The sequence below is a fragment of the Camellia sinensis genome, unplaced genomic scaffold (assembly GCF_055761805.1).
Source record: "Camellia sinensis isolate YWXY unplaced genomic scaffold, ASM5576180v1 Unanchor2, whole genome shotgun sequence".
NCBI lineage: Eukaryota > Viridiplantae > Streptophyta > Magnoliopsida > Ericales > Theaceae > Camellia > Camellia sinensis.
The window spans coordinates 8,180,137-8,207,272 of record NW_028129079.1 but is presented as its reverse complement, the minus strand read 5'-3'; the positions used below and the strand labels follow the sequence as shown (position 1 = coordinate 8,207,272).

General features: G+C 33.0%; 2 protein-coding genes across 2 annotated transcripts; one reads left to right on the top strand and one right to left on the bottom strand.

The window, feature by feature from the left end:
- Positions 1–16,524: 16,524 nt before the first annotated feature.
- LOC145815463 (ubiquitin carboxyl-terminal hydrolase 10-like) lies at positions 16,525–18,153 on the bottom strand. The gene is made up of 4 exons (XM_082912211.1): positions 18,118–18,153; positions 17,749–17,958; positions 17,506–17,651; positions 16,525–17,089 (listed from the first exon to the last, which is right to left on the bottom strand). Exons 1-4 carry the CDS (start codon positions 18,151–18,153, stop codon positions 16,525–16,527), a joined length of 957 nt encoding a protein of 318 aa, XP_082768337.1.
- Positions 18,154–20,135: 1,982 nt separating this feature from the next.
- LOC145815388 (uncharacterized) lies at positions 20,136–21,479 on the top strand. Its single transcript, XM_082912036.1, has 4 exons — positions 20,136–20,370; positions 20,447–20,668; positions 20,756–21,053; positions 21,141–21,479. The coding sequence occupies exons 1-3, from the start codon at positions 20,182–20,184 to the stop codon at positions 20,861–20,863; spliced, it is 519 nt and encodes a 172-aa protein (XP_082768162.1). The 5' UTR covers positions 20,136–20,181; the 3' UTR covers positions 20,864–21,053; positions 21,141–21,479.
- Positions 21,480–27,136: the final 5,657 nt, after the last annotated feature.

Sequence of the window (27,136 nt, the reverse complement as noted above, 5' to 3'; positions counted from 1 at the left end):
TGATCGGCTTGTGGATTTGCCCTGGAGCTTGACCCTACACGTTTCATGAACACAAAAGGGTCATTAACAGTTCAATCTGTTCTTTAATTCACATATTCCTCTTTAGGCTTTATTATTATCTCATTAACTCATTTGCAATGCTTAACATATGCCTAAGAGTGCTTGCAAGTGGAAGAGAACGGAAAACAGAACACAAAATGCAAAAACAGGATTTCAGAAAATAGGGTCCCCGCTCGAGCGTGGACTTCCCTGCTCGAGCGGACCCTTAGGTCTGCGAAAGTACTGGTTGCCTTCAATTCCAGCTCGAGCGTGAACTCGGCCGCTCGAGCGGACTGCCTGTCTACATAGCTCCCCGCTCGAGCGTCAAATTCTCCGCTCGAGCGGGAACCATGTCTGCAGAAAATGCTGGGAGCTCGATTTCTCCGCTCGAGCGGCACATCACCCGCTCGAGTGGACATCAAAAATCTGGGTTTTCCAGATTGAGTTCTTGAGCTTTAACATCGAATTCAAAGGCCCCAAATGCATGATTTCGGCTCAAACTTCATATATATGTGTACTAACATGATATAAACACCAAATTACAACATATTGAAACTCAATTCCCATGAATTAATCACATGCAAACCCAAATTAGACCAAACTTACTTCCAATACATTAAATTCATGCATTTAAGTCTCATATCTTCATCAATCATGCATGCATGTCAATTCTTGACTCCATTTCTATTCCAATCAATGCAAATGGTGTTCATTCTCATGGGACACAACAAAAACATGCTTGCATGTAGGATTTAACACTCATTTTTCCATATTCATCCCAATGCATGCTTGATTATGCAAAACCATGGTGATCCTATACATGCATGTGCATTTTAACTTCAAATTCATCAATTAGAGTACAACTTTTGTTCTTGATCACCAATTAACCTTTAATTCACAAAATTACAAGTTCAAACTCATGAATTCATAAACAATCACTTACCTAGAAGCTCAATCTATGGTTAGTTCTTGAGTTGGACTTCAAATTCATAACCTTGGGCCAAAAATTGCACAACTTTCTCCCTCACTCTCTCTAACAGCCGACCTCCTCCCTTTCTTAGAGTTTGATCAGCCAAAATGAAGGTATATGAGAGTATGAGAAGTGTAGTGCTCAAATACAAGAAGCCCCACTAGCCACAATTAAGATATTAACAATTTGAGCACAATGCCATTAAATAATTCAATTTAATCTGGCCCGAATCAATTTTCAATTAACTTTCACCGTAAGCTCTAAAAATTATGCCAATCACAATGGCGTAATCAATTTCGGGTTCTGTGGCCGATAAGGCCCTCAATTAAATTTCCAAAGCTGATTATTCAAACAGATATTCCTACGGTGAACAGATAAAACTTCAAAATCACATAATGGCACACAAAATCATATCAAAACATATAATCACAATGACATTTGGGACCAATTAGCATAATACAGAACAGGGGTATCACAGCGGAGGAGATTGCTGAGTGGTAAGATACCTTCGTTTAATCTCCCATGGATCAGTCATCCACTATTCATCTGCGGGTTCAATCCAGAGGACAGTCTCTTCGGTAATACTGTTAGGTGTGTACGAGTCTTCGGTCTTAAGGAGAATATCCTTAGACGAGGGATTACTGGTTTGACCTCCTCGAGAGAGGGGTGGATATTCTGTTTGATCATAGCGAGGGTGTTACCCCGGCCACGACCACGCCCACGATGGCCTCTACTGGTCATTTACAGATTTCAGCAAATATTCACAGGTTAAGAAATCAGGCAAAGAGTTAGTTTCTCCTTTAATATATTCAATGTAAAAATCAAAATTGGATAAATAACTCTGCCAAGTCAAGAATATCTGTTTGGATGCAAGATTTTTTACATCCTGTTTGAAAATCTGTTTAGCAGCAGAGCAGTCAACTCTAATAAGAAAATGCTGGTTTAATAAATCATCCTGAAATTTAATAACACATTTAACAATGGCTAAGCATTCCTGTTTAATGGTCAGATAATTTAAAGCGGCTTGATTCCAATGTCCAGAATGGAATCGTAATAATTCCTCTTTCTGGGTTTTGGGATTAAGCTGTTTTAAAATTCCACCAAAGCCTTCATTGGAAGCATCAGTTTTAACAATCTTTTTCCAATTAGGATTAGGTAGCTGTAAGCAAGGTAACTGTTGGACTTTAGCCTTAATTCGGGGAACAGCTAAAGTATGTTCAGGTGACCAAGGTTGTCACGACCCCAAACCGCCCCTAGTAGTTTGGTGCCGTGATGGCCAGTAATCCGTAATTACCGAAGGCCAACTTTTCAAAACTTAACACAATCAGAGTATGGATATAGGGGGCTCCCAAATGCGGAAGCAATAAATCAAACACAAGTGGTCCGTAAGAGCTGTGCGTAGATCAAAGCAATGCCAAACATTCCAATTAACTTTACAACTTAAATACAACAAGGTAAAATACATGTTACATCTTGATCAAAAGGCTTCTTGAGCCGACATATACAAAATACAGCTAATACAAGTCAAGAAGCATGATTTTCAAGATTTGCCGACATGCAAAGCAGGGCATCGCCGACGTAAATACAAAAGTAAGGCCGACATATACACGAATCCAAAACAAGCATCCAAAACGAACTAGGCGTCGCCGCCGTCCTGCTCATCACCTACATATATATAGAGGGGTGAGTACAAAACTCAGTGAATGGTACTAAAAATAAAGGTTTGCATGAATAAGGCCGGAGTCCTTCAAAACGAAACACATCAAACTTAGCAAGGCAAGGGATGAACCGTATTCATCAATCAAATATTACAAGTACCCAAAGGTGTTTACTGACATAGGCGAAACAAGGGATGAACCGTATCCATCATACAAGTATCATAACATCGGCGAAACAAGGGATGAACCGTATTCATCATCAAATATCATAACATCGGCGAAACAAGGGATGAACCGTATTCATCATTCAATTATCATAACATCGGCGAAACAAGGGATGAACCGTATTCATCATCAAATATCATAACATCGGCGAAACAAGGGATGAACCGTATTCATCATTCAATTATCATAACATCGGCGAAACAAGGGATGAACCGTATTCATCATTCAATTATCATAACATCGGCGAAACAAGGGATGAACCGTATTCATCATCAAATATCATAACATCGGCGAAACAAGGGATGAACCGTATTCATCATTCAATTATCATAACATCGGCGAAACAAGGGATGAACCGTATTCATCATTCAATTATCATAACATCGGCGAAACAAGGGATGAACCATATTCATCAGTCAAGTATCAAGGGCTGTACGATCCGTAATCGTTTGGTCAAAGTATTGCGAAAGTTTAGAGTCCTCCAATACAAGGGACTTGTGCACTTGGTACCGCGAAAGTTTAGAGTCCTCCAGTACAAGGGACTTGTGTTACTTAGGCCCGTAGCCCGATTTAACAAGGACCGTATCCTTTTATACTTAGTACTGCGAAAGTTTAGAGTCCTCCAGCACAAGGGACTTGTGTTACTTAGGCCCGTAGCCCGATTTAACAAGGACCGTATCCTTTCCAAAGATGGCATCAAAACAAGGAGTATACTTGGCACATCAAAACAAGAGCTATTTATTCATGCTAACAAAATACTTTTGTCAAACAAGGCAACAAGATTTATCAAAACAAGTATAACATAGCTTTATCAATAATACCACTCACCTAGTTCTTCAGGTGTAGATTCAAAGCAAATATCAAGGACCTACAATCACATGGCAAGTCACATTCTCAAAGCAAGCTCTATATATATACATGCAAATGATCTCGGCATTCTTGCCAGATCCAAGTCAAAGACAAAACAAAACAAGCTGGGAGCTTAAACACTGCTCCCGTTCCTCGAAAACACACTGGGTACAGTCCAGGGCTAAGCCGAGGTCCTGCTAAACAAGGTCAGGAAAAATCTGGGTTTTCCTTTGAAGAATATGAAGAACATGATCATTGAAAGATGGATGCAAGCTCACAACTTGTTACAAAAATCTGAGTTTTCATGCCAAGAGTTCAAAATATATGGACCTGGGTACCCATCAAAGAAAGGCATGCAAGAACAAACACAAAACATGATTTTCGTTCCAAACTCTTCGATCACAATGAGACTTTCTTCAAGAACACATGGAAAACCATTTTCTCTTTCTAAAACCAACTTCAAAACGATGCATGACATGCAAAACAAATCCGATCATGCAATGCAGCTAGATATTCAGCAAGAACAACCAAAGGAGATCAAGATTCTAACCTCAAAACTCGAATCTAACGGTTCAAACCACAAAGATCAAGCTTGGAAGACTACTCTCACTCAAGAACTCTTCTTCCTCCCTTTCTAGAGCTTCTCTCTCTCAAACAAAGATTTGAGACTTGAAATGATTTGTTTCAAGGTCTGTCGGCTGCCTTAACAAACAGCTCGGACACGTGGCATTAACGGGTTGGTTCAGCTCCAAAAAGGTGATTGATAGACAAGACAAGTCTCTGACAAATCGTATACAGCAAGCTCGGGTAAGACACATCGGCAAAGAGATGACATCGGCTCAAAACAAGGATCCAGCAACAGGATAGAAAAACATCGGCTAAGGAGGACGACACTTGACTAAGCTGTGCCACACCTTGGCCGGGGTGTGCCACATCTCGGCCTAGGCCATACCTGCCTGCGGACAAGGTTCAAGTGCGAAACATCTCGGCAAAGAATGCCCGAGGTGAAGATGGGGTTGAACAAGACCTCAAGATAATTCTAAGTACAAAGGGTCAAAGGCGGACTAAGCTCAAGATGATCTCGGCTACGCACACGCACTAAGCAAGGAACAAAATCATGCAAGCAACTTAAGCAAATCAAGCCAAGATAAAACCTTTAAATTAACATAACAAGCAAGACCATGCAAGAATGTATGCAAGTATGGCAAGAGTAAGGTGAGGGTCGTTACAAAGGTGGCGGATTTTTCCTTAATCTGGTATAGAGAATGTTAGCATCGGCAGATAAATTATGATAATAGTCTCTAACATAGTTAAGACTACCTAAAAATCTCTGTAATTGGGTTTTATCTTTAATTTCGTTGGGAAATTTAGAAGCAAACTCCATACTGCGGTTAATAGGTATAATACTACCATTGGAAATATTATGACCTAAATATCTGATATTGGTTTGAAATAGCTGCATTTTTGGGGCAGAAATAACTAAACCATTTCTGATAATAACATTCTTAAAAATATTAAGATGTTTAATATGCTGATCAATTGATGAGGAAAAAATTAAGACATCATCAATATAAGATAAAGTAAACGCTGTATACGGATTAAAAATATCATTCATGATATGTTGAAATTCTGATGGAGCATTTTTTAAACCAAATGGCATGACATTCCATTCGTAATGCCCAAAGGGTACTGTAAAAGCTGTTTTATAGCGATCCTGTTCTTCAATTTGAACTTGCCAATATCCTGATTTAAGATCAAATTTAGAAAAAATAATTGCATCCTGGAGACGATCTAAAAGATCTTTTTTATTCGGAATAAGATATCGAATCCATTTTAATTTATCATTTAACGGTTTATAATTTATTACAAGGCGTGGAACTCCTCGTTCAATTTCAGCATTTTTGTTTACATAAAAAGCGGTACAACTCCACGGAGAGTGACTAGGTCGGATCAATTGTTTAGCAAGAAGATTACTGATTTCTGTTTTGCATAATTCCATATATTCCTTTTTTATTTGGCTGGGACGAGCTCTAGTGGGACTATATTTTTCATCAAAGTCTGGTTCATATGGTAATGTGACCGTATGTTTTTTGCGTTCCCAAAAAGCATTTGGAACATCATTACACACTTCTGTTTGAAATTCTTTTTCAATTAATTTAATTTTCTGTAGTAAAGAAGGTTGTTGCAGTCTTTGTTCTGTTGTTAAGAATTGAACTTCCTTTTAAAGAAAATTTATCTGGTTTTCTTTAAAGGTAACTAAATCACGGATTTGATCTAATTCTTTTGTATAAGGTTCTGTTATGAATTCAAAAATTACTGATTTTCCCTGTATTTGAGAATAAATACCTGTTTGATCGATTTTCTGGATAGGCATTAAAAGACATAAAAAAGGTGTGCCTAGAATTATATTCTGAGCAAGATTTTTGACTAATACAAAAGATGTAGGTAGACATAAATCTTGATTACAGATATAAGCTTCTGGAATTTTATACCAGATCTGTAAGGAATTACCCCTTGCACTGGTTAGACTCTGGGTAGTCTTTTCAAAATATCTGGTAGGAACTATACCTTCTTGGATACAGTTCATATCTGCTCCACTATCTACTAAAGCAATAGCATCTTTAATCATAAAATCGGGTTTTATTAAAAATGAAATTTTAATATACCATTTCTGAAAGGTTACCTGATTTACAAGTAATAAGTACGGCGTAGAAGGTTCAGGTTCAGATTTTTGTTCAATTTTCTCAGTGGCTTTCTCAGCGGCTTTTCCTGTTTGCTGTCTTAACTGATTGTGAAGATATTTAATATCTTTAGTGGCAGCTTCACTTGCAGTCTGCAAGTGTTTGACTTCTGTTTTTAGGACATTAATTTCCATCTTTAATAGAAAAGTAAATTGAATAAAAATGGAAATTGATTAAAAATAAAAATGAAAGTTGCATAAAATTAAAAATGGAAGTTCAATCCAGAAACCAGAATACCTTAACGATCTATTTGGAAATTAAATAAAAAAGGAAGTTGAGTAGAAAAGAAACTTGAATAAAAAAGGAAGTTAAATAAAAATAAAAATGAAAGTTGCAGAAAATTAAAAGTGGAAGTTCATTCAAGAAACACTATACCTTAACGATCTATTTGGAAATTAAATAAAAAAGGAAGTTTAATAGAAAAGTAAATTGAATAAAAATGGAAGTGGAATAAAAATAAAAATGGAAGTTGCAGAAAATTAAAAATGGAAGTTCAATCCAGAAACCACTAAACCTTAACGATCTATTTGGAAATAAAATAAAAAAAGGAAGTTGAGTAGAAAAGAAACTTGAATAAAAAAGAAAGTTAAAAAAAATAAAAATAGAAATTGCAGAAAATTAAAAATGGAAGTTCATTCAAGAAACCACTATACCTTAACGACAAATTTGGAAATTAAATAAAAAAGGAAGTTGAATAGAAAAATAACTTGTATAAAACTGGAAGCTTAATAAAAATAAAAATGGAAGTTCCATAAAATTAAAAATGGAAGTTCATTAAAAAAAACCACTATACCTTAACGATCTATTTGGAAATAAAATAAAAAAGGAAGTTGAGTAGAAAAGAAACTTGAATAAAAAAGGAAGTTAAAAAAAAATAAAAATGGAAGTTGCAGAAAACTAAAATTCAAAGTTTATTCAAAAAACAACTATACCTTAACGATCTATTTGGAAATTATATAAAAAAGGAAGTTTAATAGAAAAGTAAATTGAATAAAAACGGAAGTTGAATAAAAATAAAAATGAAACTTGCATAAAATTAACAATGGAAGTTCAATCTAGAAACCACTATACCTTAACAATCTATTTGGAAATTAATTACAAAAGGAAGTTGAGTAGAAAAGAAACTTGAAAGAAAAAGGAAGTTAAATAAAAATAAAAATAGAAGTTGCAGCAAATTAAAAATGGAAATTCATTCAAGAAACCACTATGCCTTAACGATCTATTTAGAAATTAAATAAAAAAAGAAGTTTAATAGAAAAGTAAATTGAATAAAAATGGAAATTGATTAAAAATAAAAATGAAAGTTGCATAAAATTAAAAATGGAAGTTCAATCCAGAAACCACTGTATGTTAACGATCTATTTGGAAATTAAATAAACAAGGAAGTTGAATAGAAAAGTACCTTGAATAAAAATGGAAGTTACTTAAAAATAAAAATGAAAGTTGCATAAAATTAAAAATGGAAGTTCAATCCAGAAACCACTATACCTTAACAATCTATTTGGAAATTAAATAAAAAAGGAAGTTGAGTAGAAAAAAAACTTGAATGAAAAATGAAGTTAAATAAAAATAAAAATGGAAGTTGCTGAAAATTAATAATGGAAGTTCATTCAAGAAACCACTATACCTTAACGATCAATTTGGAAAATAAATAAAAAAGGAAGTTGAATAGAAAAATGACTTGAATAAAAATGGAAGTCGAATAAAAATAAAAATGGAAGTTGCATAAAATTAAAAATGGAAGTTCAATCCAGAAACCACTATAGCTTAACGATCTATTTGGAAATTAAGTAAAAAAGGAAGTTGAGTAGAAAAGTAAATTGAATGAAAAAGGAAGTTAAATAAAAATAAAAACGGAAGTTGCAAAAAATTAAAAATGGAAGTTCATTCAAGAAACCACTATACCTTAACGATGAATTTGGAAAATAAATAAAAAAGGAAGTTGAATAGAAAAATGACTTAATTAAAATTGGAAGTCGAATAAAAATAAAAAGGGAAGTTGCATAAAATTAAAAATAGGAGTTCATTAAAGAAACCACTATACCTTAACGGTCTATTTGGAAATTAAATAAAAAAGGAAGTTTAATAGAAAAGTAAATTGAATAAAAATGGAAGTTGCAGAAAATTAAAAATGCAAGTTCAATCCAGAAACCACTATACCTTAACGATCTATTTGGAAATTAAATAAAAAAGGAAGTTGAGTAGAAAAGAAACCTGAAAAAAAAGGAAGTTAAATAAAAATAAAAATGGAAGTTGCAGAAAATTAAAAATGGAAGTTCATTCAAGAAACCACTATTCCTTAACAACCTATTTGGAAATTAAATAAAAAAGGAAGTTGAATAGAAATATAACTTGAATAAAAATGGGAGTCAAATAAAAATAAAAATGGAAGTTGCAGAAAATTAAAAATGCAAGTTCAATCCAGAAACCACTATACCTTAACGATCTATTTGAAAATTAAATAAAAAAGGATGTTGAATAGAAAAAAAACTTGAAGAAAAAAAGAAGTTGAATAGAAAAAAAAATGGAAGTTCCTGAAAATTATAATTGGAAGTTCATTCAAGAAACCACTATACCTTAACGATTTATTTTGAAATTAAATAAAAAAGGAAGTTGAATAGAAAAATGACTGGAATAAAAATGGAAGTCGAATAAAAATAAAAATGGAAGTTGCAGAAAATTAAAAGTGGAAGTTCATTCAAGAAACCACTATTCCTTAACGATCTATTTGGAAATTAAATAAAAAAGGAATTTTACTAGAAAAGTAAATTGAATAAAAATGGAAGTTGAATAAAAATAAAAATGGAAGTTGCAGAAAATTAAAAATTGAAGTTCAATCCAGAAACCACTATACCTTAACGATCTATTTGAAAATTAAATAAAAAATGAAGTTGAGTAGAAAAGAAACCTGAAAAAAAAGGAAGTTAAATAAAAATAAAAATGGAAGTTGCAGAAAATTAAAAATAGAAGTTCATTCAAGAAACCACTATACCTTAACGACCTATTAGGAAATTAAATAAAAAAGGAAGTTGAATAGAAAAAATAACTTGAATAAAAATGGAAGTCGAATAAAAATAAAAATGGAAGTTGCAGAAAATTAAAAATGGAAGTTCCTTCAAGAAACCAATATACTTTAACGATCTATTTGGAAATTAAATTAAAAAGGAAGTTTAATAGAAAAGTAAATTGAATAAAAATGGAAGTTGATTAAAAATAAAAATGAAAGTTGCAGAAAATTAAAAATGGAAGTTCAATCCAGAAACCACTATACCTTAACGATCTATTTGGAAATTACATAAAAAAGGAAGTTGAGTAGAAAAGAAACTTGAATAAAAAAAGGAAGTTAAATAAAAATAAAAATGAAAGTTGCAGAAAATAAAAAATGGAAGTTCATTCAAGAAACCACTATACCTTAACGATCTATTTGGAAATTAAATAAAAAGGGATGTTGAGTAGAAAAGAAACTTGAATGAAAAAGGAAGTCAAATAAAAATAAAAATAGAAGTTGCAGAAAATTAAAAATGGAAGTTCATTCAAGAAACTACTATACTTTAACGATCTATTCGGAAATTAAATAAAAAAGGAAGTTGAATAGAAAAATAACTTGTATAAAAATGGAAGCTGAATAAAAATAAAAATGGAAGTTCCATAAAATTAAAAATGGAAGTTTATTAAAGAAACCACTATACCTTAACGTTCTACTTGGAAATTAAATAAAAAAGGAAGTTTTGTAGAAAAGTAAATTGAATAAAAATGGAAGTTGAATAAAAATAAAAATGAAAGTTGCATAAAATTAAAAATGGAAGTTCAATCCAGAAACCAGTATACGTTAACGATCTATTTGGAAATTAAATAAAAAAGGAAGTTGAATAGAAAAGAAACTTGAATAAAAAAAGAAGTTGAGTAGAAATAAAAATGGAAGTTGCAAAAAATTAAAAATAGTAGTTTATTCAAGAAACCACTATACCTGAAGGATCTATTTGGAAATTAAATAAAAAAGGAAGTTTAATAGAAAAGTAAATTGAATAAAAATGGAAATTGAATGAAAATAAAAATGAAAGTTGCATAAAATTAAAAATGGAAGTTCAATCCAGAAACCCTTATACCTTAACGATCTATTTGGAAATTAAATAAAAAAGGAAGTTGAGTAGAAAAGAAACTTGAATGAAAAAGAAAGTTAAATAAAAATAAAAATGGAAGTTGCAGAAAATTAAAAATGGAAGTTCATTCAAGAAACCACTATACCTTAACGATCAATTTGGAAAATAAATAAAAAAGGAAGTTGAATAGAAAAATGACTTGAATAAAAATGGAAGTTATAGCGATCCCGGTTGTCCCTTTACTGTTCTGTTGTGTTCCGGACTCGGTTCCGTGAAGTTGGTAGTGGTATCTACCTTGTTGCCGTCCTTTAATTCCACTTGATTGAGTTTTAGGATGTTTTGAGCAGGGTTGTTACAGGTTGGTTAGGCCTTGGTTTCAATTCCTTGTTGTCCAGTTTTTAGGCGATCCGCTCGAGCGGGTCTTCTTGCGCTCGAGCGGGGATTGTACACCTCCAGTATTTCGTGTTCCTGCAAAATTTCTGCAGATGTGATTTTTACGCTCGAGCGGGTTTGTTTGCGCTCGAGCGGTGGCGCTCGAGCGCGTTTGGTGGCGCTCGAGTGGGTAGTACTTTCTGGGTATAAGTTCTGGGAGGTGGAAATCTACGCTCGAGCGGACTGGTTTTCGCGCTCGAGCGGAAGTGCTTTATTCTTGTGTCTTGGCGCTCGAGCGGGCCTTATTGCGCTCGAGCGTGTTCAGATTTTTGTTCTTGGCGCTCGAGCGTTGTGTTCTCCGCTCGAGCGGGTCATGCATATATGAGTTATCCGCTGGGTGATTTTAAATCACTTTTTACTTTCCTTTCTCTCTCATACTTTTTCTAAAACCCATTTTGAGAGCTCCTCTCTCTAAAACCTTGACTTCTCTCTAGGTATTGATATAGTAGGAGTGAGTTTCACCTTCGGCCTTTGTAAAAGTTGTGTGGATCGTCGAGGGCGTCGTTTTGATCTGAAAATCTTGGTCTTTGGAGCACTTTGGTTTTGGTCTCTTCTCCATCCGAGCTCTAACTTCGAGGTAGAGATATCCTACTCCTCTTCATGAGCTTTGTCTTTAAATTTTTGCATTTTGATATGTTGGGGGTTGTTGGGAAATTTTGAGAGAGTTTGGGCCTTTGTGTAATTTTTACAAAAGTTGGGGTTTTGGCTATATAAAACCTAGATGCATGTTTGGCATGGAAAAGTGAAATTAATGTTGAAACACTAGTGAAAATGGAACCTAAGGGTTGTAATGTTAATTATGGAATATGTCCTAATTACATTGGTTAATTAATTTGTATAATTAATTATGAGAAATGAGGAATTGATTTGGAAAGGCATGGGATGAAAGGGTGTAGTTGGATTATTTATCGCTCACCTAGTTGAAATGTTGATTATATATCCATTGTTGCACTTATTTTCTGTATAGAAATAACTGCTTTGGGCTATCGGTGGAGGATAGTCTTGATTGTTGTAGACAATGCATGATGATTAGGCAAACTGAAACTAATCACTAGAATGGGTCATTGAGTATGACGGTTGAAAGAATACATTAAATTTATGTATTGTGTGATGATGTGTATAATTATTGTTTATATGCATTGTGTTGTGTTGGAGGAGATGGGGGATGTACTCCACGGTTTAGGGGAAGATAGGGGATGGATCTCTAAACCGGATATTGTTGGGAGGAGATAGGGGATGGACTCCATAGATAGAGCTCATATGCTTATCTAGTAATGTGTTGACAGAGCTCATATGCTTGTCATTGGAAGTGTGATAGTGCTCTTATGCATATCTATGGAAGTGATGATGTAGCTTGTATGCTTATCTGTTGGTGTGTGATATAGCAAGTATGCTTATCTATTATGAAATGGGAAAGTGCTTAATGTGAGTTACTGTCTCATATGAGTTGTTTGGCCAGGTTCTGAGCCATGGTTGTAAATTGAGAATTTAAAAGAATTGGAAAATGGATTGTAATGTGGACTTGTATGTCATGAACTTGTAAAGTGTGATAAGGGAAAGTATCAGTGTTGGCCATCAATCAACTGCCAATCTTTTAGTCATTGTTCATATTTGGTTTAGTATGTTTCTACTGGGCTGTGGCTCACCCTATATGGGAATATCATTTTCAGGTACAGGTAGCATGCCACCTCCAAGGACGTAGCTTAGGAGGCTAGGGGCAGGCAGACTTTTGCTGTTTTATATCTTTGATGTATTACATGTATATTCAAGCCAAGGGCTTAATGTGTAAATGAGTTAGTACTCTTTTGTTGTAACCAAGTGTTAATTTGGAAAGCTGTAAGCCTTTAGGGCATTTGCCTTTCGTTGTTAACATGTAATACTTTTGGTAATGGAACTCTGATGAATAGAAGAAAGTGGAGCTTTTATATATCATTGCATGTCTCTATTGATGGGTTTAATGTTATTATTTTGAGGGCATTACAGAAGTCGAATAAAAATAAAAATGGAAGTTGCATAAAATTAAAAATAGAACACTACAACAAAAGTAACCTATGGTGACGAAAACTAGTGAAGAAAATAAAATTCGTCACTAAATGAAAATAATTCGTGAGGAATTTATAAATTTTGTCACATATAATAAAAAAATAAAAATGATAAGTGACAAAATATATTTTCGTCAATAAATACTTCATTTTAAGTGAGGAAAACTTAAGTTTCGTCACTTAAAATTTTCCCGTTATTTTTTTTGGGTGGCGCCAAAATTTTGGGACTTTTGGTGACAAAAAAATTTGTCACTAATTATAAAATTATTTGTGATGAATATATTTTCGTCACCAAAACGTTTTAATATTTTTGATATCTTTTGATGAGGAAATAATATTGTCACCAATTTTGGTGGAAAATTTTTGATATTTTGAGCGACAATAAAAAAAAAAGGTATTAATTTTTTTTATCCTTTTTTCTGTTTATCATCTCTCTCTCTCAAAATAGGGTATTAATTTGTCTTACCTCTTGCTCCTCCACCATGCCGATCGCCATCGTCGCCTCTATTAGTCTTGTCGATCGTCACCGCCAATAGCAGCCTTGCCGGTAACCGCCACATCTTCTTTGCTTGATGATTTGGTATATGATTTCTCTTTGCTCTTTTTCTGGTGTCTTTTTCTCTTATTCTCTGTTTTGGTGTGGTGACAAAAATTAGTGAAGAAAACAAATTTCGTCACTAAATAAGAATAATCCATGAGGAATTATAAATTTTGTCACGTATAATAAAAAAAGAAAAATAATAGGTGACGAAATTTATTTTCGTCAATAAATATTTACTTTTAGGTGAGAAACAAATAAGTTTCGTCACCTAAATTTTTCCCACTAATTTTTTTTTATGGTGCCAAAATTTTGAAAGTTTTGGTGAGAATTTTTTTTTTCAATAATTAAAATATTATTAATGAGGTATATATTTGTGTCACCAGTAATCTAATTTTTTTTTTTGTTTTTGAAAAACTTGATTTTGAATATTTTAAGAACATTTGGTGAGAAATATATTTTCGTCACTAATAATTTTTAATATTTTTAGGCCTTTTAGTGAGAATTATTTTGCCACCAATTTTGAAAGAAGAATTTTTACATATTAAGCGGTAATAAAAAAAAAAAAATATTATTTTTTCTTTTTTTTTTGCCTAGATTTTTTTTTCCCTCTTTTTTTTTTTTTTGATAAGTTTTATTTTTCCCTCCTTTTTTTTTATTATTTTTTTATCAGTCTTCGCATGGGCCTCTATCTCTGTCTCTCCCTCTCAAAACAAACTGACGAATAGTTTTCCTATCAATCTCTGTCTCTCCCCCTCTCCCTCTCAAAACACAAGTGCTGTGTGTTCTTCTCCAGCGCCCCTTCAGTGTATTCTTCTCCAGCGCCGTCCCTGTTTTCCTCCTTCAGTGTCGCCACAGACGTCGTATCTCCTTTACTGCTGTGTGTTCTCTTCCATCAGGTATGGGTCCTCTTTCTCTCTCCCCCTCTCTCTCTCACTCAATTTCTCTATTTCTCTATCTCTGTTTTCCCTAATTTTCGAAATTAATTTTCAGAATTAATGCTGTATTTTATTCTTTCCAGCAAGTTTTCTGCTATAAACTTGAGAATGAATGTCCTATTGATTATAATTAAGAGTTTGAATTTAGTAAAAGCCCTTGACTAAATTTGAATATTTCATATGATTTGGATTGTTTCTCTGTATTTTTAATAAAATTAGGGTTCAACTCCTCTCTATATTTGAATGTTTGTTTAATATCTGTTTATTTTATAGGTTTTTCTACTTAGGTTATTCATAAAAAAATAAAATTGATTACTTACTGATATCGATTGATTCCTTTGCTTCTGTGATCATCCTCCTGATTCGCTATTTGAGGATCCTTGTACATGGCTATTTGAGGATCTTTGTACATGGCTATTTGAGGATTCTTGTACATGCCTGATGCTTTGCTACTGCAATTATTTCTTGCCTTTGTTTTAGTTGGCTGTGGGCATCTTCTCTTTATTTTTTATTTTTTTTTCAGATTGTGTATTTTTTTTTTCCTTCAAATTGCTGATATAGTTCTATACCCATTACATATTACGTTTTCTGGAATGGAGCTTAATTGGAAAGCTGTATGTGAGGATGAACAGAGAAAAGATTAAAACAGATCTATTTTCTAGAATGGGAGGTCTAGGGACTGAAATTTGTGCAATAATTATTTTTCCTTAATTTTGAAAGATGGACTGTTGAATTTGAAATTTAATTAGATATATTCGGTCTTTGTAAGAACCATTTGAATCAAGTAGTGTCCCAAATACTAGTTGCAACTGAAAAATTCGAAAGCTTTTCTTTATGGTGATGATGCCAAAATATCAAGTTGGTTTAGTTATTTTGTCTTTATCTTGATCATAGTCCTTAGAGGCCTGTCCGCATGTACGTGATCTTTAAATTGTAACACGTTTTGATTCTCTTAAAGCTTAACAATGATTCTATTACTTAAAATTAGTATTTTTATGGTTGATTGTGTTAATTTTTTCCCCTGAGAAAATTACTTTTGTTGAACTTTTGTTTTTAAAATTCACATGTTTGATTTTCACAAGCTTGCTATGTTTGGTTGTTCAGTTACTATTTAATTTTGTGTCTTTACAGATATCTTTTCTATACTATTTCACCCTCTTAATATTGCTTTTATCTTATCCTGGATATGAGTAAGTTCGAATGTTGTTAGCTTTTGTACTAATTTTATTGCAATATTAATCATACTTAATTTGCACTATGGTTTATTTTATTGGTTACGAAGAGTCTTGTTTGAGGTGGTTGTATGATAGAACCAGTGGAAGGCAGTCGGTTGCTGTGTTGACAGTCTTATTTTTTCAATTGTTGTAAATGAGATCAGAAGCCTCAAGTTATTGTTGGCATTTCCAAATACTCCAAATACTTCATGATCAATAAAACATTGTTGCCATGTACTTGATAGGCTTATTTTGTTTACTTGTTACATTAAAATTGCCGTTTTTTTTCCCCAGCTGTCTACATAAAGATGTGACAGTGTTTATCTTGAAGCTTTATATACCATAGCCTTTGATCATTAACATCCTCAATCTCTCTATCGCTTCCTCTCCAACTTATTTCCACTGTTTAGAACTTGAAATGTAATGATGTTCAAGAAATTTATAATCTATACGGGATTCAATACCCATTTCAGAAGCAGCTTTGTCACGTTTATATTGATATAACTTATAAGCATGGTTATAATTAGCATAAATGTAGGAAATTTTCGTATTGTAATTTGTTTCTGTAGCATGTGGTTTTTGTATAGACAGAATATGTTTCCAATGGGAAGGCTGAATTTTTCTAGTTTAAAATGTTGATGCATCCTCCCTACCCACAAATTTTACGAGGGCAGTACCTACATTGAAATTTTGAAACAACAAAAAATGAGGCAGTAATACTTGAGGTGAATTGCTCTGAAAATATGCAATTCAGCTGGTCAAAAGCATTAAAAGTGTTCTACCACATGTCATCAGGCCCTAAAGGTTCCTCATTTAAAAATGCATCCAAGCATGAAAATAAAGAGATAGCTTCTTGTCGAGTTTTCTTCACAGTAAGCTTGGTCTTGTGAACCTCAGGAACATCCTTTAAGTAGCTGGAATCATATAATTTGTGTTCTTTATCAGTCCAATCCAACATAACTTTAACCAGTTGACCAGTTTTTATGAGTGAATCCTTTGAAATAGGCCTGCAGTTCAAACCTCTGTTATCTGTTATGCAGAGCTGAAAGCTCAACTCCCTGTAGGACATTTCTTCCAGTTCTAAGCTGTCCATTGACAGGTTTCCAGGTCCAGAATGGGTAGCGTAGATGTTTGCTGATTCATCAATAGCTTCCACAGCAGAGCCATTTTCCTTGCCACTATGAACAATAGTTGAACTAAAAAAAGTTTTCTTTCTCAATGGGGACAACACTCTACTAATAGCAAGATCAATGTCAGCTCCAGTTTGTGTGTCCTCCAGATAAGTAACCAGTGGTGTCAACAAAAGTTTCCTCTCACTGCCCTTGAAATTATCTGACAAACATCTGGAAAGCAATGATGCTTTAGTTACAAGGAAAAAGTCTTAAACCTAATAAATGTTTACTTAAAACAAAGGTGTCATCTATCCTAGTACACAGCAACCAGACTTCAGACCTGGGTTACATCCCACCTTCATTCACTTTTTTTATTACTTTTCCTTCCTTTTTGGCTTTTTGTTCAAGGGTTATTCCTATAATGTAGTTCATTGCCTTCAGACCAAAAAACTAAAAAGATCAATCAGAGCATCTATGCAACTAGGCAATTTGGCATCCCTAACAAGGAAATAAAAACCATAGACTCATTCAGACATGTCAACTCTACCCAATAAAGACCAAACACACAAGGCATGATAGGATTCAAGATTTTTGAATCTTAGCCAAGTGGAAACGTAACAACTAAGGATTCAAGAATGAGAACTCACTTTTCCAAGTATCGATGACATATCTCTAGTCTTGTTAATTCTGCCCGCTTTGGAAGCCCGTAGGCTACAATATGTTCATCATCTTTTATAGAAGGTAATGGTTCCGAAGGGTTCTCTAAATATCGATATGTTCGATGTTCGTAAACCTGCATATTAAAAATCCAGGGCTTCAGAAGACTAATACATAAAGAATTAGCAACAGATTAGTAAATATATAATAGAAGTCAAGAAGATATAAATTACCTCTGCAAGCAACAGGCTTTCATCGCTCCTTAAGCAGCATGTAGTACTCAGAGCCTGACTGAGATCTTTACAGCAGCCATGTTTTAGGAGAGTAACAGTGTATTGCGTTGGAAGACCACTCCCATCACCATAAAATACGGTTACTGTTACTGTCACTTCAACCAGAAAGACATCTTTCCCCGCTTTAAATATGGAGACAACTGTTGATCTCTTGAATTGAGAGAGCAATTATTTCATTTAATATTTTGTTTCTTTTTCTCTAAGCAATGGCCCCTGCCTTAGGCTTCTAAGGATAGATTTCATGTTTGTAAGGGCTAGGGTGTTCTTGCATTAGGGATAGGGGCATTCTCTGTAAGCAATGAGCTGCACCTGCTGAGACACTTCAAAAAAATGGGCAAGGGGCATTGCGTCAGTGATCAGGTGTAATGAAAAATTGGGAAGGGTCCCTGCACTTTCCTAGACGACCGTGGGTAAAGAAGTTAGACCAGAGTTGTTGGTTTAAATTGGCAACTTGGTATGTTTGTACACTAACAAGTAAGACTGGTATTAGTAGATACTATGATTAGAAGGAAAATTAATATAGCATGTTTACGAGAAACTAAACAGATAACAAAAATAGGAGACATAATAATGCTAATTAAACTTGTAATGGAGAAAGTATAATTAATGTAATTAGTGCCTATGCACCCCAACTAGATAGGAAGAATATATTAAAGAACATCAAGGCTTAAACATTCATTTAAAACATTCAACAATGATCTTCATGATCTTCACAAACGATCATAGTTTCATTTAATTATTGATAATTTTATATATCTCAAAGCATCTTTATAGAACATATTTTTGTAATCTGTTAATAAATAAAAATTTATTAGTGACAACATTTAAATAGAGGTGTTCAAGTCTCCTTTGCTGCTGATATGGATTGTTGCTGAGATGGGTGGAGTCTATGGTAGCATGGGGCTGTTCTGTTTTGCTTTTGATAAGACCTACTATTGCTGCTCTGTCTTGGTGTTGTTTATTATTGCTGTTTGTTGATCTATACTACTGTGTGGCTTGATGATTCTCAGTAATGGAGGATGAATGCTCTATCAGTATTGTTTAGTTGGTGTCCATTAACAGAAGCTATGTTTAGTTGTTTGGTTAGCACCATCAGTTGGCTATTTATGTGAGTGGCTGCTTATTTGTCTAATTGGATGGTTTTGTGATATGGAATTTGAAACCGTGTATCGTGCAATGAGTAATATTTTTTGCGTTGCTGAAAATTTATTAAGTTTCTGATTCAATTTTGGAAATGGTGCTCAAATGTCTCTTTCATAGGTTACACTTCTTTTCCCTGTTCAGTCACAGTGAATTAATTGCTTCTAGCGATTCTAGCTAAGAAAACCAGTGGTGCCATTACAACTGATATTCCAGCTACAAAATATATATATAATTCTTTGCTGTTAAAGAACTTGGAAATGGCATTGTGCTTCACATGGCTCGAAGTCTAATAACTTGATTCCGGCCTGGTTTATGTCCACCCCTACCAACATGCTTCTTAGATTAAGGTCTCAGTATTGAACATTTTTCTCATACCTCTGCCCTGCTTGGCAATTCCAAAGCTATAAATAAATACAAAATTTAGAAAAACCAGAAACAAGTTAACCCAAAACCTAAACAGGGAGTCAAAAAATGCAATGAAAGGAAGAAGCAAAATCCAGAAACAAATTGACTACATTCGATGGCAAACATTGATGATTGTATCATTCGGTACACAGAATCCGTACAAATTGCAACCAGCACCACAAGGGAGAATCAAATGAAGAATGAAGTTTTACATGCATACGCCGCTTGAATTCACCACTCTAAGAGCACATGACAGAAACTAGAACCTCTTAAGAGATCACAACCGAAGCTAGAACAAAGAACTGCAATTCTAAAACAGGCACAGATCGATAGGCCACTTCTTCTAGCGTTGCCTTTGAAGTTGAAATTTTCTCAAATTGGCATATCCCATATCATCTTCCCCCACTACTGGTGTTCAATCTGACCCTTTTATGTGGAGAGGTTTGATGAGAAGTACTAATTGTGTTTTTAAGGTGTATTTTCTTTTTGTTGTACCAAATCATTATTGTCATACTTAGTTTATTTACAGCTACTGTGTCTTGAACATAATATTTCTCCATTTTATGTATTTTCCATCTGCATAAATGGAAATTTTAGGAGATGAGCAAAAGGTAAACTACGTACCTAAGAAGCACATTATCTTTAATGCAAACTTAGCAATCTTTTTCTTGTATTTGTGTAGAACCGTTCAATGTGTAAAAAAAGTTACTTATATTGCTTTTATGATTTCGCTTTAATTAATTGCTAACCAGTCAATGTTATGTCTTTAAAACAGTGCCTACTAGACACCCTCGTGGCTTGACACGCGGGTTGAAGGTTCAAGCAATGGTTCAAAAAGATGGAAAGCTCAAAGTTCCTATACCACAGGAGTATCGTGCACCAGTGGGGGATCATGCCTCTCAATTAGTCTCCAAAATTGGTGTTGAGGTCCGAACACACTTGCCAGACTTTAGCATTCGCAGGTGGAAACATGTCAACGAAGAAGTTACGGCACCTATGTTTCAGCGTCTAACGGTAAAAGTTTTACATAATTGATTGAATTAATGTAATATAATTAATTATGACTTACAAGATTTGTGCCTGTTGCTAGGATCAATTTGACATGGAAGGTGACTCCACAAATGTTAGCAAAGCGGTGGCAACAAAGTGTGGACGGAGCTTGAGCAGCTACACCTACAGACTACGAAAAAAATACCTGAACCTTAAAAGTGCTAAGGGAGAGGAGTATGCTAGAAGCCACCCACCGCCTGAATGTGACCTCGAGAAATGGAAAAACTTGATTGACAAGAAGTGGAATGATGCCAATTGGCTGGTAAACTTTTCTTATGTTTATTTATTGTTGACAATTACCTTGTCTTCCTAATATATATATTTTTCTATTGGAACTTCCTCCTTGTAGAAGCAATCAAATGCTAACATTGACAATAGAAATCAATTGAAGACGAAGCATAGGTGTGGGTCAAAATCTCTCCCAGTTAGGGTGCACGCGGCGGTGGGTCTTCTTTAATTTTTTTTTCGGTTTTTTTTTTTAAAGATGATTCTACTACCATCATTCTTATTTAACTTACTAGTTGAACAAAAAAAATCAGACAATTGCAAATGGGGGCCAACTGCCAGAGTTGCCATGTGTTTACAAATCTACACACTTTAATGATGTCACAAAGCAGTGGATTTCTCCGGAGTGCGAAGAGAATTATGTATGTATATTTACCTTTTGTATTAGGATGATTGCAATTTTAAATGTATCTTTATTCATTTTTCTAATTTTTTTTTTTAAATGACAGGATAATATGATAAAGATCCAAGCTGAACATTGCTCCCGACCTGGTGTGGTTCCAATTACTCCGGAGGAGCTATCTGTGAAGGTGCTAAAGCCAAGGTCGGGATATGTTAAAGGACTCGGGTTGAGGCGTTCCTTCTCTGTCAGGACTACCAGTGCTTCGACTGACAGTGACTATGTGAGGCGTCTACAGATGGAAATACAAGAGCAAAAGGAGCAAATTCAGTCACAAAAAGAGGAAATTCAGTCACAAAAAGAGGAAATTCAGTCACATAAAGAGGAAATTACAGCACAGAAACATGAAATTCAAGTACAAAGAGAGGAAATTCAAGCACAAAATAAAGAGATAGGGAAGATGAATGGGTCGATTGACGAGCATTTTGAGATCACATCAAGCATCATGGAGTTTCTTAAGAAGCAAGGTTTCAAAGGACAATTTAGAGGATGAGGTATCCCATGAACTCGTACGTCGCCTTTTTGGTAAGTCTCGCTCGCTTTATCATTTTATTTTTCTCATGTTGGTTAGTATATACTAGTTAAAGTACAATAGTTTGACTACTTATTAACTAAGATTTAACAAGTTTGAAGATGTATTTAATGAAAATAGATTCATTATCAAAATTCTTACTTAGCATGACCCTAGTTAAAATACACACGAACCAAAGTAGAGACAAAACTAAGTCAGATAATAGCCTGCTGTTAGGTGTGTTTCTATCTGTGGATGTTGGTATCTGTATAGCCTAAGTCACAAGTATCTGTATGCTCTGCTGTTGGTATCTGTATGCTCTGCTGTTGCTATCATTCTGCTTTGCTGGTTGTATCTCTATGCTGTGTGAGTGGACAGATCTGCTAGGCAGCTGGTCTGGGTAATTTTGCTTCAGTTTTGGATGTGAATCTAATTGTAGGCGTGGTGATGTATATTTTCTATATACCTTTGCTGGGATGGGTAGCTTGCTGTGTGCGTTTTATCCTGCTGTCTGTTGTGTTTTTTGTGTTCTTGTTGGTCTGTCACCAACAGTTTGGTTTTGGTGCTGTGCATCATCCCCCTCTCCCCTGTCCTTTCTTGTCCCCTTTATTGATGTATTTTCTCCTTCTTGTAAGGTTCTTTCATCAATAAAGTTTTTGTTGATCAAAAAAAAAAAAAAAAAAAGGAAGCAATCAATGTTAAAACAAAATAATACGTATAGCAGTGTGTATTATCTATTCTATTTTTAAAAGCCAACACCAATTTTGGTGTCATGAAGCCTCTACCATGTCCACGTGTAAATTAGATGATTTGACCGAAAAAAAAAAAATCACATCCCACGTTTTCCAGTTTCTCCCTCAATCAACTACCCAATACTTGGTTGCTCAAAAAAAACTACCCAATACTCAGTTTCCTCTCTCTCTCTCCCCTTCGTTCTCACATTATAGCAATTGGTGCTTTTATTGATATGTACATAGAACTTTTGAATTCTACGCACCTCAAGTTCTTTGTCAACGGTGTCTTGAACCCATCTCACATGAACGATTTTGAGCACTCTGGAATGCTTCTCATGTTCTTCATCTTTGGTGTGGTCACTCTGCTCTCAGAAAAAAAAGGGTCAGTCTTTCTCTTCCCGAACATTCTTAATGTTTCTCTATTTTGTTTTACATAATCTGTTAGTTCTGTGAATAGAATACGAAATGAAAACAATAGCTTGGGTCCTTGATTTTTTTCATCATACTAAAGTTACTAAATATGCACTATGCTTAGACTAATACAACTTTGGGTTGCTTGAGTTGAGATGTTCACATTTGGGAACCTAAAACAGTGGAAACTACATGGGTTAAATTTTTTTTATGTTGTGTCATTTTCTCACCCTTTATTAGCAACGGAACTAGATGGAAAATTGTTTAGGCATAAATTATATGGATGGAGATGTAAGATTTTAAAGTCATGTTGGAAATATAGGATGTTGAGATGCCAATGATTGCCCTCAAAATTGCCAGCAATATCATTACAAAAAATTTGATATTTCTATTCAAATAACTTCAAGCTTGTGATCTTCAGAACAGTTCTGTATATTTGTTAAGTTTCTGATATTTGGCTTTAAGTTTATAATAAAACTTTGCTATTTAATAAACTTTATATATATACATTCTATGCTAATGTTTGCCTTGTTTATTTTTTTTGTAGATTGATTTTGATGACGTTCAGAAGCATACTTGCAAATGAGGATCAACTGTTGAATTTTTTTCCTAAACTGAAGCTTAGTTGTAGTTGCAAATTAAGATTGAGTGTTGATTTTTTTTGGTGGACTCCACGTTAGTTTATTTTGGGATTTACTTTGATAGTTTTTTTGTGATACTTAATGGATTATTATTAAGGTTGTTTGATGGATATATTTTGATTTATAAAATAAATTGTTTAGTGAATTTTTTTGTGGAGTGCTGTATAATAGCTAGTGGATTTCTTAGTACAATTAAAAGGCTATTGGGATATGAGCAGGGATATTTGTGAAATAATAATTTAAATTGAATATAAAATATGAAACAAGTTTAGTGATGAATTTGTTTCGTCATTTGTACTTGTTATTATGACAAAGTGATTATTCGTCACTAATAAACTTTTTTGGTGACAAAATTTACTGAAGTTTATATATGAAAGTTTTTATTTATTTTGTTATTTGGTGACTAAAAATTTCGTCACGTATATATATATTTGTGACGAAATATATTTCGTCACCCATATATGACTTTTAAAGACGAAAAATTTCGTCACCTTTACATCTTATTGTGACGAAATTATTTCTTCATCAATGATCAACATGCGTGACAAATTTATTCGTCAACTAAAATTATAAATATGGTACTGAATAATTATTTGGTGACGAAAATGAGAATTTTTGGCAACAAAATGTTGTTTTATTGGTGACAAAATTATGACTTTTGAAGACGAAAAATTTCGTCACCTTTACATCTTATTGTGACGAAATTATTTCCTCATCAATGATCAACATGCGTGACAAATTTATTCGTCAACTAAAGTTATAAATATGGTACTGAATAACTATTTGGTGACGAAAATGAGAATTTTTGGCGACAAAATATTGTTTTATTGGTGACAAAATTATGACTTTTGAAGACGAAAAATTTCGTCATCTTTACATCTTATTGTGACGAAATTATTTCCTCATTAATGATCAACATGCGTGACAAATTTATTCGTCAACTAAAGTTATAAATATGGTATTGAAAAACTATTTGGTGACGAACATGAGAATTTTTTGTGACAAAATGTTGTTTTATTGGTGACAACAAATTTCGTCGCTGAAGTAATTTCATTGGTGACGAAATAATTTTTCGTCACGTTGATTTTTAGTGACAAACGTTCAATGACGAAACCGGTGACGAAAATATTTCCTCACAAATATCTATAGTGACGAAATTAGCTCTTTGAAGACAAAAAAATTTCGTCACTCAAGGCCCAACTTGTTGTAGTGGAAGTTCATTCAAGAAACCACTATAACTTAACGGTCTATTTGGCAATTAAATAAAAAAGAAAGTTTAATAGAAAAGTAAATTGAATAAAAATGGAAGTTGAATAAAAATAAAAATGAATGGTGCATAAAATTAAAAATGGAAGTTCAATCCAGAAACCACTATACCTTAACGATCTATTTGAAAATTAAATAAAAAAGGAAGTACAATAGAAAAAAAACTTGAAGAAAAAAAGAAGTTGAATAGAAATAAAAATGGAAGTTGCTGAAAATTATAATTGGAAGTTCATTCAAGAAACCACTATACCTTAACGATTTATTTTGAAATTAAATAAAAAAGGAAGTTGAATAGAAAAATGACTGGAATAAAAATGGAAGTCGAATAAAAATAAAAATGGAAGTTGCAGAAAATTTAAAGTGGAAGTTCATTCTAGAAACCACTATACCTTAACGATCTATTTGGAAATTAAATAAAAAAGGAAGTTTAATAGAAAAGTAAATTGAATAAAAATGGAAGTTGAATAAAAATAAAAATGGAAGTTGCAGAAAATTAAAAATGGATGTTCAATCCAGAAACCACTATACCTTAACGATCTATTTGGAAATTAAATAAAAAAGGAAGTTGAGTAGAAAAGAAACTTGAAAACAAAAGGAAGTTAAATAAAAATAAAAATGGAAGTTGCAGAAAATTAAAAATGGAAGTTCATTCAAGAAACTACTATACCTTAACGATCAATTTGAAAAATAAATAAAAAAGGAAGTTGAATAAAAATAAAAATAAAAATGGAAGTTGCATAAAATTGAAAATGGAAGTTCATTCAAGAAACCACTTTACCTTAACGATCTATTTGGAAATTAAATAAAAAAGAAAGTTTAATAGAAAAGTAAATTGAATAAAAATGGAAGTTGAATAAAAATAAAAATGAATGTTGCATAAAATTAAAAATGGAAGTTCAATCCAGAAAGCACTATACCTTAACGATCTACTTGGAAATTAAATAAAAAAGGAAGTTGAATAGAAAAAAAAACTTGAAGAAAAAAAGAAGTTGAAAAGAAATAAAAATGGAAGTTGTTGAAAATTAAAATTGGAAGTTCATTCAAGAAACCACTATACCTTAACGATTTATTTTTAAATTAAATAAAAAAAGGAAGTTGAATAGAAAAATGACTGGAATAAAAATGGAAATCGAATAAAAATAAAAATGGAAGTTGCAGAAAATTTAAAGTGGAAGTTCATTCTAGAAACCACTATACCTTAACGATCTATTTGGAAATTAAATAAAAAAGGAAGTTTAATAGAAAAGTAAATTGAATAAAAATGGAAGTTGAATAAAAATAAAAATGGAAGTTGCAGAAAATTAAAAATGGATGTTCAATCCAGAAACCACTATACCTTAACGATCTATTTGGAAATTAAATAAAAAAGGAAGTTGAGTAGAAAAGAAACTTGAAAACAAAAGGAAGTTAAATAAAAATAAAAATGGAAGTTGCAGAAAATTAAAAATGGAAGTTCATTCAAGAAACCACTATACCTTAACGATCTATTTGGAAATTAAATAAAAAAGGAAGTTGAGTAGAAAAGAAAAATTGAATGAAAAAGGAAGTTAAATAAAATTAAAAATGGAAGTTGCAGAAAATTAAAAATGGAAGTTCATTCAAGAAACTACTATACGTTAACGATCAATTTGAAAAATAAATAAAAAAGGAAGTTGAATAGAAAAATGACTTGAATAAAAATGGAAGTTGCATAAACTTGAAAATGGAAGTTCATTCAAGAAACCACTTTACCGTAACGATCTATTTGGAAATTAAATAAAAAAGGAAGTTGAATAGAAAAGTAAATTGAATAAAAATAAAAATAAATGTTGCATAAAATTAAAAATGGAAGTTCAATCCAGAAACCACTATACCTTAACGATCTACTTGGAAATTAAATAAAAAAGGAAGTTGAATAGAAAAAAAACTTGAAGAAAAAAAGAAGTTGAAAAGAAATAAAAATGGAAGTTGCTGAAAATTAAAATTGGAAGCTCATTCAAGAAACCACTATACCTTAACGATTTATTTTTAAATTAAATAAAAAAGGAAGTTGAATAGAAAAATGACTGGAATAAAAATGGAAATCGAATAAAAATAAAAATGGAAGTTGCAGAAAATTTAAAGTGGAAGTTCATTCAAGAAACCACAATACCTTAACGATCTGTTTGGAAATTAAATAAAAAAGGAAGTTTAATAGAAAAGTAAATTGAATAAAAATGGAAGTTGAATAAAAATAAAAATGGAAGTTGCAGAAAATTAAAAATGGATGTTCAATCCAGAAACCACTATACCTTAACGATCTATTTCGAAATTAAATAAAAAAGGAAGTTGAGTAGAAAAGAAACTTGAAAACAAAAGGAAGTTAAATAAAAATAAAAATGGAAGTTGCAGAAAATTAAAAATGGAAGTTCATTCAAGAAACCACTATACCTTAACGATCTATTTGGAAATTAAATAAAAAAGGAAGTTGAATAGAAAAATAACTTGAATAAAAATGGAAGTC